The 19,795-nt window shown below is 41.3% G+C and overlaps 2 protein-coding genes across 5 annotated transcripts in view; both read right to left on the bottom strand.

Annotated features, from left to right (window-relative positions):
• The window catches only part of LOC128738130 (potassium voltage-gated channel subfamily KQT member 1), a 371,495-nt gene that overhangs the window by 290,911 nt on the left and 60,789 nt on the right, over positions 1–19,795 (bottom strand). The gene's annotated exons all lie outside the window — the stretch shown is intronic.
• LOC128738131 (uncharacterized) lies at positions 14,985–16,900 on the bottom strand. The gene is made up of 2 exons (XM_053833007.1): positions 16,655–16,900; positions 14,985–16,598 (listed from the first exon to the last, which is right to left on the bottom strand). Exons 1-2 carry the CDS (start codon positions 16,684–16,686, stop codon positions 15,095–15,097), a joined length of 1,536 nt encoding a protein of 511 aa, XP_053688982.1. The 5' UTR covers positions 16,687–16,900; the 3' UTR covers positions 14,985–15,094.

Below are 19,795 nucleotides of genomic sequence, written 5' to 3' on the forward strand. Positions count from 1 at the left end.
GAGGGGAGGGGTCTCAATTCACCATAGAAAAAACTCTTGTCTCCAAAAACACCCACATGCCAAATTTTGTTCCATTTGCTTCATTAATTCGCGAGTTATGCAGAAATTTGTGTTTCATTTGAATGGGAGCTCCCCCTCTCAGTGGGGGGAAGGGTCTCTAACCATCATAAGAACCTTCCCTGGTCCCAAAAACCTCTAAGTGCAAATTTTCACGCTGATTGGTTCAGTAGTTTTCGATTCTATAAGGAACACCCCGACAGACAGCCAGACAGAAATCCATTTTTATAAATATAGATATAGCGGCAAAGTTTTCATTTGGGAAAACAGGCAAAATAAAGGAAATGTAGACTGAATTTAGAAGCATGCTGAAAATACCCTCCGGTACTAATACTCGCATAAAAAGAGTATTTTACAAATTGTCAATTTCCACCGCAGAACAAAGTATAAATTTTGAATCAATTAAATAATTGTACTAATGAAAAACACTGGTAAACGGTAACTGAATAATGCGTACCACCGGTGTCTTGTGCACCTGTAGGCATAAAACAGACCCTACAGTGGTTCATAGCCTCTTATTCAGCAACTCCTATCCCTACCTCCTCGTGGTACCAGCCAGGATACGAGCCACCTTGGTGCAGATCGGATAACCAACTCCGGTGGAAGCCAAGGTCGTATGTCGACAGGGACACTTCCCTTACGCTCTTACGAACTTCGTTTACCCTCCGGCGAAACAGGGTGTTGGTGTAGCAGGCTTTGCAAGCCGCCACCACGAAAAATACTAAAGCACGGAACGCAAAACAAGGAAATTCTTACTGGAACAATCGGACCCACGCGACGAAAAAGGACTATGGATTGGAAACTCGGGACGTGGAACTGCCGATCTCTCAACTTCCAAGGGAGCACTCGAGTGCTCTCCGACGTATTGAAGAGCCGCAAGTTCGACGTCGTAGCGCTCTGCAGGAGATGTGCTGGAAGATCTCAATGGTACGTACGTTCAGAGATGGACGTACCATCTACTAGAGCTGCGGCAACACACCCGAGCTGGGTACAGCTTTCATAGTGATGGGCGAGATGCGGAAACGGGTGATTGGGTGGTGGCCAATCAATCCTCGAATGTGCAGGCTGAGAATCAAGGCCCGGTTCTTCAATATAAGCATCAACGTGCACAGCCCTCACCTCAGAAGTACCGATGACGACAAGGATGAATTCTACGCGCAGTTGGAGAGTGAATACGACCGCAGCCCAAAACATGATATCAAGATCATCATCGGGGATTTCAATGCTCAGGTCGGCCAGGAGGAGGAATGCAAACCGGTGATTGGGAGGTTCAGCGCACATCAGCGAACCAATTAAATGGCCTAAGACTTATCGACTTCGCTGCCTCCAAGAACATGGCCGGCACAGAATCCTACACAAGTACACCTGGAGGTCACCAAATCAGACAGAATCACGGATCGACCACTTTTTGATCGACGGTCGGCACTTCTCAGATATTATCGTTGTCAGATCATATCGAAGCGCTTATGTTGACTCGGACCACTAGCTAGTGATGGTTAAGATGCGCCCAAAACTTTCCGTTATGCACAACATTCCGTACCGACGCCAGCCTCGGTTAGATCTTGTGCGGATAAAACAAGCAGACCGCGCCGCAAACAACGCGCATTCGCTCGAAGCTGCGCTGCTGGAAGAGGACAAGCTGGAAGAATCAGTGGCACGGAATCAGCGGAACGATTGTTTAACGATGATTGTAGGAGGGTGATTGATGAGGAGAACGCTGCCTGTGCGGTCAAGTTGCGTAGTGCCACACGTCAGAACGTCGGAAGACACAAAAAGAATAAGATGCAGCGAAACCATGCCTTCCGGGAGAAAAAGCGCTACCTGGAAGAGCAGGAATATGCAGTATTGGAGCAGCTACATCGTTCTTAGGAAACATGAAATTTCTACCAGAAACTGAACGGATCCCGCAAAGGCTCTGTGCCGCGAGCCGAAATGTGTTGGGATAAGAATGGCAGTATTCTGACGGACGATCGTGAGGTGACCGATAGGTGGAAGCAGCACTTCGACGAACACCTGAATGGCGCCCATGTGGAGAATTATGGCGGCGGGGAAAGCAATTTCGATGGTGCAACAAATGAGGAAGAGATGCCAGCCCCAACGATAGGCGAAGTTAAGGAGGCCGTCATGCAGCTCAAGAACAACAAGTCAGCTGGGAAAGATGGCCTCGGAGCGGAGCTTATTAAAATGGGACCAGAAAAGCTGGCCGTTTGTATGCACCTGCACCGGCTAATTGTTAGAATTTGGGATACGGAACAGCTACCGGAGGAGTGGAAAGATGGGGTTATCTGCCCGATCTATAAAAAAGACGACAAGTTGGATTGTGTCGACTATCGAACGATTACCGTTCTCAATGCCGCCTATAAAGTGCTGTCCCAAATCATTTTCCGCCGGCTATCACCAATTGCGAACAGATTTGTGGGAACTTATCAAGCCGGCTTCGTCGAAGGTCGGTCTACAACGGATCAAATATTTACACTGCGACAGACCCTCCAAAAGGGCCGTGAATACAGGGCTCCAACGCACCATTTGTTCGTTGACTTCAAAGCCGCATATGATACTATCGACCGGAAAGAGCTATGCAAAATCATGGGCGAGAACAGCTTCCCTAAGAAGCTTATCAAACTGATTCAATCTACGATGGATGGTACACAGTGCTGTGTTCGGATTTCGGGTGGATTGTCAAGTTCATTTGAATCACACAGAGGGTCGTCAAGGTGATGATCTTTTATGCCTGTTGTTCAACATAGTGCTACAAGGTGTTTTATGAACCGACCGGATATCAACACGCGGGGCACGATCTTCAACAAATCTAGTCAATTCGTATGCTTTGCCATCTGAGGCGGTGGCTGAACAGTACACCAGACTAAAGTGCGAAGCAGAAAAGATTGGGTTAAAGGTAAATACGTTTAAAACAAAGTACATGCTGGTCAGCGGAACCGAGGCCGACCGACGCTGCTTGGGCAGTAGTCTATTGATCGACGGCGATGAGTTTGAGGTAGTCGAGGAATTTCTCTACCTTGGCACACTGGTAACGGCGGACAATGATACCAGCCGCAGCCGTGAGATTCGGAGACGTATTATCAGCGGAAGTCGTGCTTACTATGGGCTTCACAAGCAATTGTGGTCGAGCGGACTAAGTCCCCGGACAAAGTGCATCCTGTTCAAGACGCTTATTAGACTGGTTGTTCTCTAAGGGCATGAAACATGGACAATGCTCGATTCTCGATGCTGGACAATTACCTGCAAAGATGGTGTTCGCCTCAAATCCGGTAGGAACAAGACCAGGAGCGCAGCGAGCAAGATGGTTAGACCAGGTGGAGCGAGATTTGGCGGAAAGTACTCGGAGAGAGAGAGAGAGAGAGAGAGAGAGAGAGAGATGAGAGAGAGAGGAGAGAGAGAGAGGAGAGAGAGAGGAGAGCGAGAGAGAGAGAGAGAGAGAGAGAGAGAGAGAGAGAGAGATAGAGAGAGAGAGAGAGAGACGCACTAGAGTTCCCAAATGCATGAACTCGTCAACCACTGTCCAAACGCAAACGTTGACTTCTTTGGAGTCTCATTTATTCATTTACTAGCTGACCCGACAAACTTTGTATTGCCACAAATTAACCTGTGTTGTACATAAATCATGAATCTCGAATGATCTTTGTCACAATCTAGAGTTTTGCAAGCCCCCCAGTGGCCGACGGCGGGTCACCGGCAACACTCGCGACCGGCTCGTCCTGAATGATCTAGTGTTACTATAGATAGTTTTTGTGGTCTTGTTATTGATTAATGTTTTATGGAAGAGTCTCGAATTTCTCGAGTTGGATTAGTTTTTGAGTTTCGCAAAAATTTCTGTTTAATTTGTATGAGAGTCCATATGCCCCTACCACAGGGGTGAGAGGTCTCTAACTATCATAAAATAAACTCAAGACTCAAAAATCTTCTACATGCTAAATTTGGTTCCATTTGCTTGAATAGTACTCAAATTATAAGGAAATTTGTATTTCATTTGTATGAGAGCCCACCCTCTTAAAAGGGAAAGGGGTCGTAATACACCACAGAAAAAAATTCTGCCATCTAAAACTCTCACATGCCAAATTTGGTTCCATTTGCTTGATTAGTTCTAAAGTTATGAGGAAATAAGTATTTCGTTTGTATAGGAGCCCCCCCCCCCCTCCTAAAAAGGTAAGAAGTTCTAATTCATCATGGAAAAAATGGTTGCCTCCAAAAACACCCACATGCCAAATATGGTTCCATTTGCTTGATTAGTTCTCGAATTATGAGGAAATTTGTATTTCATTTGTGTAGAAGCCCCCCCTCTTGAAGTGTGGAGGGATCCTTATTCACCATAGAAAATATTTTTGCCTCCAAAAACCTCCACATGCCAAATTTGGTTCTATTTGCTTAATTAATTCTCGAGTTATGGGAAAATTTGTATTTCATTTGTATAGGAGCCCCCTCTCCTAATGTGGGAAGAGGTCCTAATTCATCAAAGAAAAAATTCTTGCCTCCAAAAACACCTACACGCCAAATTTTGTTCCATTTGCTTGATTAGTTCTCGAGTTATGAGGAAATTTGTATTTCGTTTGTATAGGACCCCCCTCCTAAAGTGAGGAGGGGTCCCAATTCATCATTGGAAAAAAAATTTGTCTCCAAAAACACACACATGCCAAATTTGGTTCAATTCACTTGATTAGTTCTCGAGTTATGAGGAAATTGGTATTTCATTTGTACAGGAGCCCCTCCTCTTAAAGTGGGAAGGGGTCCTAATTCACCATAGAAAATTTTCTTGCCCTCGAAAACCTTCACATGCCAAATTTGGTTGCATTTGCTTGTTTAGTTCTCGAGTTATGAGGAAATTTGTATGGAAGCCCCCCCTCTTAAAGGGGAGAGGAGTTATAATTCCCCTTATAAAGAGGGAGGGGTCTCAATTCACCATAGAATAAATTCTTGTCACCGAAAACACCCACATGCCAAATTTGGTTCTATTTGCTTGATTAGTTCTCGAGTTAGGAGGAAATTTGTATTTCATTTGTACAGTAGCCCCCCCTCTTAAAGTGGAGAGGGGTCCTAATTCACCGTAGAAAATTTTCTTGCCCTCGAAAACCTTCACATGCCAAATTTGGTTCCATTTGCTTGATTAGTTCTCGAGATATGAAGTAATTTGTATGGAAGCCCTCCCTCTTAAAGGGGAGAGGAGTTATAATTCCCCTTATAAAGAGGAAGGGGTCTCAATTTACCATAGAAAAAATTCTTGTCACCGAAAACACCCACATGCCAAATTTGGTTCTATTTGCTTGATTAGTTCTCGAGTTATGAGGAAATTTGTATTTCATTTGTATAGGAGCCCCCCTCCTAAAGTGGGGAGAGGTTCTTATTCATCATAGAAAAAATTCTTGCCTCCAAAAACACCTACATGCCAAATTTGGTTCCATTTGCTGGATTAGCTCTCGAGTTATGAGGAAATTTATATTTCGTTTTTATAGGAGCCCCCCCCCTCCTAAAGTGGGGAGGGGTCCCAATTCATCATAGAAAAAAAAATTGTCTCCAAAAACACACACATGCCAAATTTAGTTCCATTTGCTTGATTAGTTCTCGAGTTATGAGGAAATTGGTATTTCATTTGTACAGGAGCCCCCCCTCTTAAAGTGAGGAGGGGTCCTAATTCAACATAGAAAATTTTCTTGCCCTCGAAAACCTTCACATGCCAAATTTGGTTCCATTTGCTTCATTAGTTCTCGAGTTATGAGGAAATTTGTATGGAAGCCACCCCTCTTAAAGGGGAAAGGAGTTATAATTCCCCTTACAAAGAGGGGAGGGGTCTCAAATTACCCTAGAATAAATTATTGTTACCGAAAACACCCACATGCCAAATTTGGTTCTATTTGCTTGATTAGTTCTCGAGTTTTGCAGAAATTTGTGTTTCATTTGTATGGGAGCCCCCCCTCTTAGTGGGGGGAGGGGTCTCTAACCATCACTAAAACCTTTCCTGGCCCCAAAAACCTCTACATGCAAATTTTCACGCCGATTGGTTCAGTAGTTTTCGATTCTATAAGGAACATGGGACAGACAGACAGACAGACAGACAGACAGAAATCCTTCTTTATAGGTATAGATTCAGTTTTAATCATTCTATCCTTCTAGTCGCCGTTTTTAGTTTGGCGAAGATTGCCTCTGCCATCGCAAGGTTCCTAGAAATGATGTCAAGATCGTCTGCGAAGGCTTGGAGTTGGCTACTATTATCTATACCTATAAAGAAGGATTTCTGTCTGTCTGTCTGTCTGTCTGTCTGTCTGTCTGTCTGTCTGTCTGTCTGTCTGTCTGTCTGTCCTGTGTTCCTTATAGAATCAAAAACTACTGAACCAATCGGCGTGAAAATTTGCATGTAGAGGTTTTTGGGGCCAGGAAAGGTTTTAGTGATGGTTAGAGACCCCTCCCCCCACTAAGAGGGGGGGCTCCCATACAAATGAAACACAAATTTCTGCATAACTCGAGAACTAATCAAGCAAATAGAACCAAATTTGGCATGTGGGTGTTTTCGGTGACAATAATTTATTCTAGGGTAATTTGAGACCCCTCCCCTCTTTATAAGGGGAATTATAACTCCTCTCCCCTTTAAGAGGGGGGGTTTCCATACAAATTTCCTCATAACTCGAGAACTAATCAAGCAAATGGAACCAAATTTGGCATGTGTGTGTTTTTGAAGACAAATTTTTTTTCTATGATAAATTGGGACCCCTCCCCACTTTAAGAGGGGGGGGGGCTCCTATACAAACGAAATACAAATTTCCTTATAACTCGAGAGCTAATCCAGCAAATGGAACCAAATTTGGCAGGTAGGTGTTTTTGGAGGCAAGAATGTTTTCTATGATGAATAAGAACCTTTCCCCACTTTAGGAGGGGGGGCTCCTATACAAATGAAATACAAATTTCCTCATAACTCGAGAATTAATCAAGCAAATAGAACCAAATTTGGCATGTGGGTGTTTTCGGTGACAAGAATTTATTCTATGGTAAATTGAGACCCCTCCCTCTTTATAAGGGGAATTGTAACTCCTCTCCCCTTTAAGAGGGGGGGCTTCCATACAAATTTCCTCATAACTCGAGAACTAATCAAGCAAATGGAACCAACTTTGGCATGTGAAGGTTTTCGAGGGCAAGAAAATTTTCTACGGTGAATTAGGACCCCTCCCCACTCTAAGAGGGGGGGCTCCTGTACAAATGAAATACAAATTTCCTCCTAACTCGAGAACTAATCAAGCAAATAGAACAACATTTGGCATGTGGGTGTTTTTTTTGGTGACAAGAATTTATTCTATGGTGAATTGAGACCCCTCCCCTCTTTATAAGAGGAATTATAACTCCTCTCCCCTTTAAGAGGGGGGACTTCCATACAAATTTCCTCATAACTCGAGAACTAATCAAGCAAATGCAACCAAATTTGGCATGTGAAGGTTTTCGAGAGCAAGAAAATTTTCTATGGTGAATTAGGACCCCTCCCCACTTTAAGAGGAGGGGCTCCTGTACAAATGAAATACAAATTTCCTCATAACTCGAGAACTAATCAAGCGAATTGAACCAAATTTGGCATGTGTGTGTTTTTGGAGATAATTTTTTTTTCAATGATGAATTGGGACCCCTCCTCACTTTAGGAGGGGAGGTCCTATACAAACGAAATACCAATTTCCTCATAACTCGAAAACTAATCCAGCAAATGGAACCAAATTTGGCGTGTAGGTGTTTTTGGAGGCAAGAATTTTTTCTGTGATGAATTAGGACCTCTTCCCACATTAGGAGGGGGGGCTCCAATACAAATGAAATACAAATTTCCCCATAACTCGAGAACTAATCAAGCAAATAGAACCAAATTCGGCATGTGGAGGTTTTTGGAGGCAAAAATATTTTCTACGGTGAATTAGGATCCTTCCACACTTCAAGAGGGGTGGCTTCTACACAAATGAAATACAAATTTCCTCATAATTCGAGAACTAATCAAGCAAATGGAACCATATTTGGCATGTGGGTGTTTTTGGAGGCAACCATTTTTCCCATGATGAATTAGGACTTCTTACCTTTTTAGGAGGGGGGGGGGGGGGCTCCCATTCAAACGAAATACAAATTTGCTCATAACTTTAGAACTAATCAAGCAAATGGAACCAAATTTGGCATGTGAGAGTTTTAGATGGCAGAATTTTTTTTCTGTGGTGTATTACGACCCCTTTCCCTTTTAAGAGGGTGGGCTCCCATACAAATGAAATACAAATTTCCTTATAATTTGAGTACTAATCAAGCAAATGGAACCAAATTTAGCATGTAGGAGATTTTTGAGTCTTGAATTTATTTTATGATAGTTAGAGACCTCTCACCCCTGTGGTAGGGGGATATGGACTCTCATACAAATAAAACAGAAATTTTTGCGAAACTCAAAAACTAATCCAACTCGAGAAATTTGAGACTCTTCCATAAAACATTAATCAATAACAAGACCACAAAAACTATCTATAGTAACACTAGATCATTCAGGACGAGCCGGTCGCGAGTGTTGCCGGTGACCCGCCGTCGGAAGCGCCGCCCACTGGGGGGCTTGCAAAACTCGAGAAGTGACAAAGATCATCCGAGATTCATGATTTATGTACAACACAGGGTAATTTGTGGCAATACGAAGTTTGTCGGGTCAGCTAGTTACTATATATAGTTTCCTTGTGTCTGACTGTAACGCTAGATCCAAGCAAGCTGTTGAATAAAAAATTTTCTAGACTCCAACACAATGATTTCAGTCAGCGGATGGGTGGGCGAAATAGGCAATTTGATGGGTTGCCACATAATGCGATACTGATTTCAACAAGTCCTGAGCTTGAATAAAAACATTTTATTTTAAAACAAATTTTTGAAGCAAACGTCAACCGTTTGAGATTGATGGAGTAAACGTATGATTTGGCACGTGATGATAAGGACAGCCTATGACTTAATCCAGCTATAATTGATTATCAGAAGCTGCCAAAGTAGCGCATACTCAATTAAAGCGCGAAAACGCACATCCTGTTGAGTATCTTTATACAGACCGAACTCGATTATCCGGGGATTCGATTAACCGGGGATTCGATTAACCGGGGATTCGATTAACCGGGGATTCGATTATCCGGGTTTTTAGACTCGATTATCCGGGTGAAAAAAAAATTTTTTTTCACTGATTTATTTTAAACCCAAATGTTATAATTTTTATGCTACATGCTGATTCCAACTAGACAAGCATTGATTAACCTCCCTAACGCTACAAAATTCCTTTCTTATATCCCTTTTATCGGCGAAAATAACAAAAATAAATCCTGCGATGATGAAATCAATTTTTTTACTTAAAAATCATCATCACCATCATCATTACCATCATCAACATCATCATCATCGTAATCATCAGTAAAAAAATTGCAAAATAAAAATTTTATGACTTTAGAGGAGTTTGATCAATAATAAAAAAACATTTATAATACCTAAATATTGAAAAACATAACATACAAAAAATAATATTGTACCAACAAAAATCATCAGTGGAAAAAATCGTAAGAAAGGATTTTTCTGACTTTTGGGGGGATAGATCAATAATAAATAAAACATTTCTGATACCTAAAAGTCAAAAAACTTGACATACCAAAAAAAAAAAAATTTGTACCAAAAATGATGATTCGATTATCCGGGCTGAAAATAAAAATGAACACCCGGATAATCGAGTCCGGGCTGCACCTACATTTGCTTCTTCCGGAGTTTCTGACGAGAAGCGTAGCTAAAACCCTTTCCGAATTAGGTGTGGGATGCTATCTGAATCACATAGAGGTGATTAGCGTGTTTTCTTAAACACAGTCTGGTGTTATAACAAGGAACACATTCAAACTTTGATGATAAAAAAGCAAGAATTCACCAAAATGTGGTTTATGTGGAACGTGTTGTTCCATGATTTTGTTGCTAAACTATCCCAACCTGAAATATATCAATATAAAGTAACATTAATATTGAAGTCCGCAAATTTAGGTTCTTTATACTTTAAGAATTTTGTAGAAGTAGCTTTAGACATTTACTGTAAAGTATTTTATTTCAAGTATATTAAAAGTCACCTCTATTCTACATACCGATCGGAACCGGATCCGATGAGAAATTGCGCTTCAATCGGAATACATCGTATGCTGTAACACACGTCAATCGGGACGTTTCTGATCGGAACGAGCCCGATCGGAATGCAGAATCGAGGCGAGTATTCTAATTTGTGAAAGAACTATATCGTAAAAAACCCCTCGAAATCTACAATATCCAAAGATTTTGTATTGCATTGACTCGATTTCAAGCAAATAACTAATCCAAGAGTTTGTCCGGTTTACTAAAACGAAGGTTGTTTTTGTAGTTGTGGTTCAACGAGTGATAGCGGATTGGACAGCAAGCGTCTGCCCGGTATAATTCAAACGATATTTTCTACTATCATAATTTTGGCGAGACTGAATCGAGATACGGTTCTAAAATTGAGTACTTTTTCAAAATGTACTCCCTCGAGCAGCACGTTCCTCGTGATTGACAGATTTTTGCTCTTTTATCTGAGCCCCATTTGCTTCCTTTGTAGAGTACATGTGTTTTAATTAATAGAAGGTTGCCAATTTGAGAGCTGTTTCACTAATAAATTTACGTGCTACTGAACTGTAAATCATATTACATTTTCAAAGGTTTTGGTATCGTGGCTAGCCACGACGGGTCAACCTAGTTGCTAAAGATTGTTCCTGTTGTTTCGATGCACGTTTGGTGAATTACTAAAGGACTCGAGAGTGCTTCCGAAACACATACGTAGGTCATCACTCGCTCCAGGCAGGGTAGATGAACCGCGTCAGTTTATTCGAAAACCGTGATCGTGCATAATCTATCATAGCTGTTTGCATTCGATGCTATCGTATGCTGACTAGAAATTTATGGAAATATGATGCGTCGGCACGTTGAACTCCCGACATTTCTAGAGGACTTGTCGAAGTATGGAAATTTCATTCGTTTTAGCACGGACGCCCACAAAACCCACCTGCTACTGCCCTACGAAAGCTTTTGCTATTGGGGGTAGATAACGTCACAAGATCTGGGAGAGCACCATGATAGGTGGCGTTTACCAGCGTATTACTGCGGCAATTACAACGATCCTGCCGATCGCTGTTTTGTAGTTGGGACAAGTCGCACCTTCCATCTACTCCTGCGGTAGTTTCTCAACCTCCCAAATCCTAGGAATTATCCAAGGAAATGCCGTTCCTTGTTTGTAGCGGACAACAAAAGTGTTGTACTTTTTTATAAGAATTATTTATGTAAATCTGATGATGGCTGGACAGATACAGAAAAGTAAGCCAAAACGGAATAAAAAGTTAAAGAAAAAATTTTAAAGTTTCACCGATATACATCAATTTGAAAGAAAATACAAAAGAATACGGTGATCAAAACAATTGAAGCGACATGATTAATTTTAAAAACTTTTCAACTAAGTATCACATAACAAACCCAAAGCTGACCTATTAGAACCCTATTAGAAATGTGACGTTAGCCCCGGTTGAACTAAAATCTAACAGATCGTTTTTATTACTCGATGTTTAGTACAAGCTCTTGATACTAGTTCTTGCACTGACCCCGCTCGTCTTGTTTTTATGAAACGACGCGACATTCAACTAGATACTAGACAAATGATAATGACAGCATAATGAGCCCTAAGAGCTTCGTGTCGGCACATAGGCCGGTTGTTTTCGTCCACCACACGAAATACGGTTTGGCTAATCAGAAGAGATGAAATTTTATGAATCGGCTTTAGTTCCCTCCCGGTGCGTGCATGGAGGGTGCCGAGCTGTCTTTCCCTCGTTCCATAAATAAGTAAGCTTGGAGCCGCAGTTCTTCGCGGTCAGTTACATATTTATTTTCGCACGCAAGGTCAAGCGAACAGTAACGTCAGCTACTTTCACCGCCGATGCCGGTGGGAGAAATTCTTGGAGAACACCGATAGATAGTGATAGCTTTCGTGACGTCTAGCGGGAAATAAAGTTCAGAAGTTTATTCCTAGAATAAAGTTAAATTTTGAGTCCTCTAGTTTCCGAAAATATTTTATCTACAGTTATTGTTTATTTGTAGATGGTAAAGAGCAGTAAAATTTTAACACTTCAGTGTCCTTCTATTGAAATTCTGCTCTGTTTTAACATTGACTTGACTTGACCAGCTCCTGTTCTAAAGCAAAACCAGTAGCAAAGCTAAAACTAGTTAGTTTTCTTTCTCCCAGTGATGATTCAAATAAGTTTCATTATTCCTACATTTTATTACAGGAATTGCGGAAAATCTATTACGGTGGAGTAGCTTTTTACATGATATATTTTCAATGTGTGATGTGCGGTACAGTACTCTCAAAACTAGTCGAGGTTCCACTTACGAGGACAAAACTGTTTGTTCAGTTTCACAAATGTACAGTTAACAACTACAATGGTCTAAACCCGCTTACGTGATGCTGTAGAATGACAAATATCTTGGGATCACCGGACACGTAAACATAAATTCTCAGCAAACAAAGAACAATTTTGTAAAACGACTGCAAAACCACAGTACATCCTTTCGTTTCACATATCCAACCAGCGATTGTGATACCGTTCGTTAATGCTCTGCATTGCATTGGTGGAACAGAGCAAGTGCCTGAAGCCAGCGATGCCATGATTTTCCTTTATTGTTACACCCGCATGTAAAAGTGTGCGCACTTCTCTTCGAGAACCCGCCAGTAATAATCGTCTAGCATGGTCTAGTCATGTGGAATATCCCGACGATGACAGCCCGCTGGAGTTAAGTAGCTCTCTACTACGACCGGGACCAACTTCGATGACCTGGAACGGATGGAAAGAATTCCCGCAAGGTTTAATTTCATTTTTATTGATTTTCCCATTAAAATACCGAGAAATTGTGCTACTAACGAAGAAACGAACCGAACGGCATTAGAATGCTACCAGCCAGCGGGGAAAAAGCGGGGTGGAAATCTCGTCGATGTCTTTTTTTTTTTTTAATTTTAACCCGTATTGGTAATGGTGTTGTTTGACCTAACCTAATAACGTTGAGTGCTGTTTGTTAAACAGTGCGACTGCTGATGGAAGCACGCTGCGCTGGTTGCTGATGATCCGGCCGTTGTTTCAAGGAGTTGAACGTAAAGTTTGCTGGTAAGGTGGATGGCTGGTGCTGTTGGATATTTTTGTTTGTAAATGTAACAAAGTGCTGTTGAGCTAGTAGTTTTGATTAAAATTATTGTATGGAAAACTTTGACCATCATTGATTGCAATGAACTTTTGCACCTGACCAGCACTAATTGATTTTTGTTTAGAGATTGAATATTCCGCTTTGTTTTCCGTAGATTTATACAGAAAATTTTCGAATGGAAAAAGTTTTTTGCAGCGTGCATGCATTCGATGTGGTCTGCATACGAAGAAAAGTCGTATGTAATAGGGTAAAGATCCCAGTATTCGCCCTTTTTTATCAGGTTTTTATGTTGAGAACTAAATAAATCGCCATAGTGGTATAAAATCAGAGTTGACGACGGTGAATAGGGTTTATTTCTAATTCCCGTCGTAATAAGTAAAGCCGCTGTAGTTTTCATCATTTCTTGGATGGACTTAATAAATACCCTAAAAGTTCTTGTGCTGATTTAACTCAAACATACTTACCTTCCGATCCGTGCACTTTGAATTCGCCAAAAAGCGATTATTAAAGCGTTTTATTGAAATTACGCAACTGACTTTATTTCTTCAATTTGTCGTACCGTTTTAAAATCCGTCCATCAAAATTTTTCATCGTCCGAAATAAAAATCACAACAATGTCTACGGAATAAGCGCGCATGTATTTGTGTAGGACAGCATGACAGCAATATTATTCTGCAAAAATTTCTGCTGGTCATGCAGTTTTCCCGACTGCAGTATTACGACAATGCGTTGCGTGAGTTATAATCATTTTATGAATGACGGAAATTGAAACGATTAGTCGACATTTTCTTCTTCGTCGCACGAAGGAACGTAGGAAATTTGGCTGCTAGGAACTTTTTAATGAAAATAAGCATTAATTTTTTTTTGAGACGGTGGTTCTTTTACAATTGACGAGGCGGTAGAAGAAAGTAATGAAAATTTTGGAGTGAAGGTGTAAGTGCGGAAAGGTGAGAGAGGGGTGGGGGAGGGGCTTATTAGTAGCTAGAGTGAAGTCGTTGTGACTTCTACCTTTTGTCCAATGCTGGAAGGTGCATGGGTCTGAGATTATAACCGGATTCGAACCCACAACACTCGCCAAGGCATGTGGCTCGCTGGTACTAATATACCTTTGAACCATAGAGGCGCTGGACAAAAGGAGACTGCACAACCCCCTTATTAAGTGAGCGACGTATCTTCAAACTCCCCCGTCAGGCGGGTTGAGTTGTTTATAGACACAAATTGTGCCTTTTTCTCCATGCCATTTGATGATTAGTTTATTATAGAGTGGGCACTATGGGCCCGGGTTCTGGAAAAAGCTCGGACAAAACCTCAAAAATTTTATTTGAGATATTCTGTCAAAGTCACAGTTTCACGGTAGTTTAGTGCAACAATGTGCTAGATAGCTTTTCTTCCTCCCGACAACATGATATTGCAACATATTGCCCGTGCAACACCGGGTTTAAGCCAGTCGGCGTGGTAGCCGTTTAACCGTCGTATTATTTGAATGTCGTTATTGTAAATAGTGTAACTATATTAGAGTTTAAATGTGAATATATGTAGTACAGTCGGAAATGTGTGGTGTGTTTAGTTGAACTCCATAAATCCTTACTAAACGGAACGGTGGAATCTCCCGTGTGCAAGCAGGAATATCGGCGGCACTTAAAACTAAGGCGGGTTTAATCCCCACTCCCTTCGCTGCCCAACAGAAATCTTAGGTGATAATCGGATCCCATACAGTCCACTTCGCTCTCCGCTAGCTACCGAACAGATTGAGTTCATGTAATATATTATCATGTGAGTAAATAATCCAGTTTTAAAAGTGTTTTTTAATCCTAAGATGAAAATATATTGGTCATATTGGCTGGTTGCTGGTTTGAGGCAAACTGAGCTTGTTATTCAGGACGGCGATTCTATTGTTATAATCGATGACGGTTTTGTTACGTTTATCCATCACAGCTTTCAATTGATCCATTTTGCTGCTTATCGTGTGCTTCTCATCATTAAGCTTTGTGATTTCTTCCTTTTTTTTTTGTTTTTCAGTTTCTGCCTGCCTAATGCGTGCTTTCACTTCGGTATTTGTGTCTTCGTATTTTGCGAAGATGCTGTTTAGTTTTTCAATGAAATTATTCGTTCCACTCAGATTCGTATTCTGATATTCGCTGTCGATTAGGGCTTTTAAACTGTCTAGTTGATTGCCATATTTATTTATTTCTACTTTCAAGAATTCCGCGTGTTGCGAAGCTCGAGTCACCAGATTAATTTGCTGAACCAGTTTTCTTTTCAAATTATCTTGCTCAGATTTTACAAATGAGCTAGAGTGTGAAACCTTAAGTGTGGAACTGGCGATTGTGTACACTAGTTCGTCGTCCCCATCGCAGGGTCCACGTTGGACTTCACTGCACTGCACGTTGGGGTTCGGCTGGTTCTCAAAATCTTGGAGAGCACGGAACTTGTTCTGACGATATTCAATAAGTCGAGCAGCCGTCGGTGACTCTAGTGTTGAACAGCATAGTCCGTTGACATTTGCCGGTGACGGGCAATATTTTTGGTCTCTTTCATAGCTGAAACGGGCTCCATTCAAGAATTTTTGCAAACTTGGGCAGTGCCAGTCATTTCCAAACAATTGCATCTCTTTCATCGATGGGTTGATTTTTCCGGGGAAGAAGACAATCTTATTATTTTGTAGCAGAAGTGTTTTTAAATTAACGGCAGCATGGAAGTTCACGTCCACTTCCACTAACCAATTGTTTGACAAATCTATATGTTTGAGCTTTGGAAGATTGGGCGCTCCAGATATAGTGTTGATATAATTGTTAGCCAAATTCAGATATTCCAACGATTTTAGTGTTGTTAGAGTTTGAAAATCAAGTGACGTGATGCGGTTACACGATAAATCCAGATCAGTTAGTAATTTCATTGATCGGAAATTATCCAAATTTTCAAACTTATTCATCGATAGCATTAGTTTGGATAACCGATTTCCAGAAGGCACTGTTATAAAGTACAATTTATTTCGTACAGCCGAAAATTGCTCCACGGAAGGTGGAACAGTTACAAAGGATAAGTTATTGTAGGTAACATCAATTGATTTCAATTGTGAATTGTGAATATTGGTTAGCACATCTTCTTCCAGTAAATTATATGATAGGTTTAAAGATTGTAGATTATTTAGTTGCATGAGGATATTAGCGTGGAAGTTTTGTAACAAATTTCCGTGCAGATCTAGATCTCGAACACTCCGGTGATTGGTTAACTCATTAGCAATCGCTACCATATCCTGTCCTAACAAACGGCAGCTATTATCACTACAGTTGATCACTACGTTGTTTGAAACGACTATTCCGACAACCAGAAAACTAAAACGATCCTCAGTATTAGCTGTAAAGCGCAGTAAAATGTCAGTGAAAATTACCAGCAAACTATCAGCAAAAGTGATCGGTCCATCGTACTGGCAGGCAAGTGCACTTCCTAACAAAACGTCTTTCCGTGCTGAGATTCACACTCGAAATGCTGAACGCCGGGCACTTACGGTGCGGTTACGATTATGCAGGGAATTCCCCAAGAGATAACATGACGTTCGGGGTTATCAATTACTCCGAGAGTAAATTATAGCAAACCGGTACAGGCAGTGCAAAATTCGAATGATGATTGTTGGCGTCTCGAGAGACTGACCGCGAGAGGAACAGGATCTCGTTGAGAAATGTTTTCCGAAGATCCGCGTCAACGTGTAGGTTCAAAACGGTTAGTTCATTCACGCGATACTTATCAGGAGTCACTGCTGGTTTTACTTGATGGATTATTACTATTTTAGTTTCAGGGAATTCACATATGATTAAGAAGAGGAATTGAAGCAAATATATTTTGCAAGTTATTGCACAATTATAACATTTGATAATCAGATTGGATGTGGATTTCAGAAAGAATACTAGTTGATCTTTGTTATCCCGACTGCAAACGTTATGCTCATTGAAGTTTGTGTATTAGGTATAAGAATAGTTGCTACGGTTTCATAAACACCCCATTCTATATTTGGAAAATTTTGGACGAAAACGGCTTTCCGGGGAAGCTTACTAGACTTATCATGGCTACGATGGATGGGATCCAGTGCTGTGTGAGAATCTCGGGTGGATTGTCGGACCCATTTGAATCTCGCAGGGGACTTCGACAAGGAGATGGTCTTTCCTGCCTGCTATTCAACATTGCGCTTGAAGGTGTTATAAGGCGAGCGGCGATCGAAATGCGGGGTACGATTTTCAATAAATCCAGTCAATTCATCTGCTTTGCTGACGACGTGGATGCTGTCGGCAGAACATTTGAGGCGGTGGAAGATCAGTACACCAGACTGAAACGCGAAGCAGAGAAGATTGGATTGCAGAGAAATACGTCTAAAACGAAGTATATGCTGACGGGCGGGACCGAGCGCGACAGGGCTCGCTTGGGCAATACCGTGGTAATCGACGGGGATGAGTTCGAGGTAGTCGACGAGTTCGTATACCTTGGCTCGCTGGCAACAGAGGACAACAATACCAGCCGTGAGATTAAAAGACGTATTATCAGCGGAAGTCGGGCCTACTACGGACTCCACAAACACTTGCGGTCGAACAATTTGAGCCCCCGTACAAAGTGCACACTGTACAAAACGCTAATTAGACCGGTTGTCCTCTACGGGCACGAAACGTGGACGTTGCTACAAGAGGACCTACGAGCACTCGGAGTTTTCGAACGGCGGGTGCTAAGAACCATCTTTGGCGGAGTGCAAGAGAACGGTGTATGGAGGCGAAGAATGAACCACGAGCTCGCGCGACTCTACGGCGAACCAAGTATTCAGAAAGTGGTTAAAGCTGGACGGATACGCTGGGCAGGACATGTTGCTAGAATGCCGGACAACTATCCTGCAAAAATGGTTTTCACATCAAATCTGGTAGGAACAAGACGAAGAGGGGCACAGCGAACGAGGTGGCAAGACCAGGTGGAGCGAGATCTGGCGAGCACTGGGTGCCCGCGGAACTGGAGATCAGTTGCCATGGACCGAAACAGATGGAGAAATTATACTGCGCAGGCCTTGTCATAAGACGTTAGGCCAACTAAGTAAGTAAGTAAGTATTCTATATTTCGAACGATTCTTTATTTCGTTCGACTTGTTACGAACGAGATGTTTTGCCCATTTGATTTTGCTGGCGGAAATTTCGTTCGGAATACCACTTCGTTCGAAATATAGAATAGCGGTTAACGTGTTAATCGAATAATGCTGATACTCTAAGTATGGTAGGCGCGCCAATTTTATATGGATTGCCAATGCGACTTGCTAGCGGTATTTTTGCTAGTGACAAATTCGGGGAATGCCAAACTGGAAATCTCAAATCCGCATTAATTTTTCCGTTCTACTGCACAATGCGCATAGGGAAGGTTACAGAGGCTATAGATTACAGAGGCGCCGAGACACTCAAAATCCGCTAAATTTTGAAACAAAACAGAGAGTACCATCATAAATGAAGATACCTCTCCGCTTTCGTTCAAAATTTAGCGGTTTCTGAGTGTCTCAGTGCCTCTGTAATCTATAGCCACTGTAGGTAAGGTATACCAGTTATGGCGATAGCACCAGTTGTAGCTGTAGCGTAGCAAAAATCGTAAATATAAGGATATAGTAATTCCATGCAAAATGACGAAAAATTAATTTTTTTTTAATTTGTTATTTTTAATTTAGCGGAAACTTTGCATAGATATTCTCCTTAAAAAAAGATGTCATTTTACCGTATCAATTATTTTTTTAAGATATCGACTGCTTTATCAAAAGGGCCTAACCAAAAATGGTACTAATGAATTTAATTGTCTGTTTTATTAAAGGTAGTAATATCTACTACTGTTTCTAAAAGTTTCATGATGGGCAAATTAAAAGCGATCAAGTTACAATATTTTGAAAATTTCAAGTTTTTTTTATTTGCCCCAAAAATAATTTTTTACGGTGTAACTTTTTATAAAGATGCGCATTGTAATACTGTATAACATTGCTGAAGATGTATCAATTCCATAAGCCGTTTTAGTAGTAAATCATGAAAAAGGCGGTTGGTGGTGTTGTACGCCCACCGCGATTTCTCGTTTGTCCATTAACCAATAAAGTTGACTTTTAGTAAATGACTAGCTTATATTAGTTAGTAATCATATGCCAAATTTCAAAGTTATTGGTTAATGGACAACTGAGAAATCGCGGTGGGCGTACAGCACCGCTTATCGTCTATAGCAGTGGTGGCCACTCAACCCAGCTAGCTCATTTTTACTTCTCTCAGCGTCGGCAACCGACCTTCGGAGGATTTGCGCAACCCGACTACTTACACGGAAAGAAATCCGATTCCGACGCCATGAATGAAATCAGGAAATCATGAAGTTTGAAGTGCTGTCAAATCATGACTGAACTGCCATATCAGGCAGCACAAAATCATGAATAATAATAGTTCATGGTTTTGCGTTGTGTTGTACTGCAAGAAGCTCATGGTATCATGATTATTATTCATGGTGTATTTTCATAAATCATAAGCTAGAAACCTGAAATCTTGAG

The sequence above is a fragment of the Sabethes cyaneus genome, chromosome 2 (genome assembly GCF_943734655.1).
Source record: "Sabethes cyaneus chromosome 2, idSabCyanKW18_F2, whole genome shotgun sequence".
In the NCBI taxonomy this organism is placed as follows: Eukaryota; Metazoa; Arthropoda; class Insecta; order Diptera; family Culicidae; genus Sabethes; species Sabethes cyaneus.

What these genes read in the sequence shown, in the direction of transcription:
- LOC128738131 (XM_053833007.1), bottom strand. Translation starts at nt 16,686, where the DNA reads ATGGACCGATCACTTTTGCTGATAGTTTGCTG. An exon ending in CTTTTGCTGATAGTTTGCTG is followed by an intron (nt 16,599 to 16,654) that starts GTAATTTTCACT and finishes GGATCGTTTTAG; the next exon opens with TTTTCTGGTTGTCGGAATAG.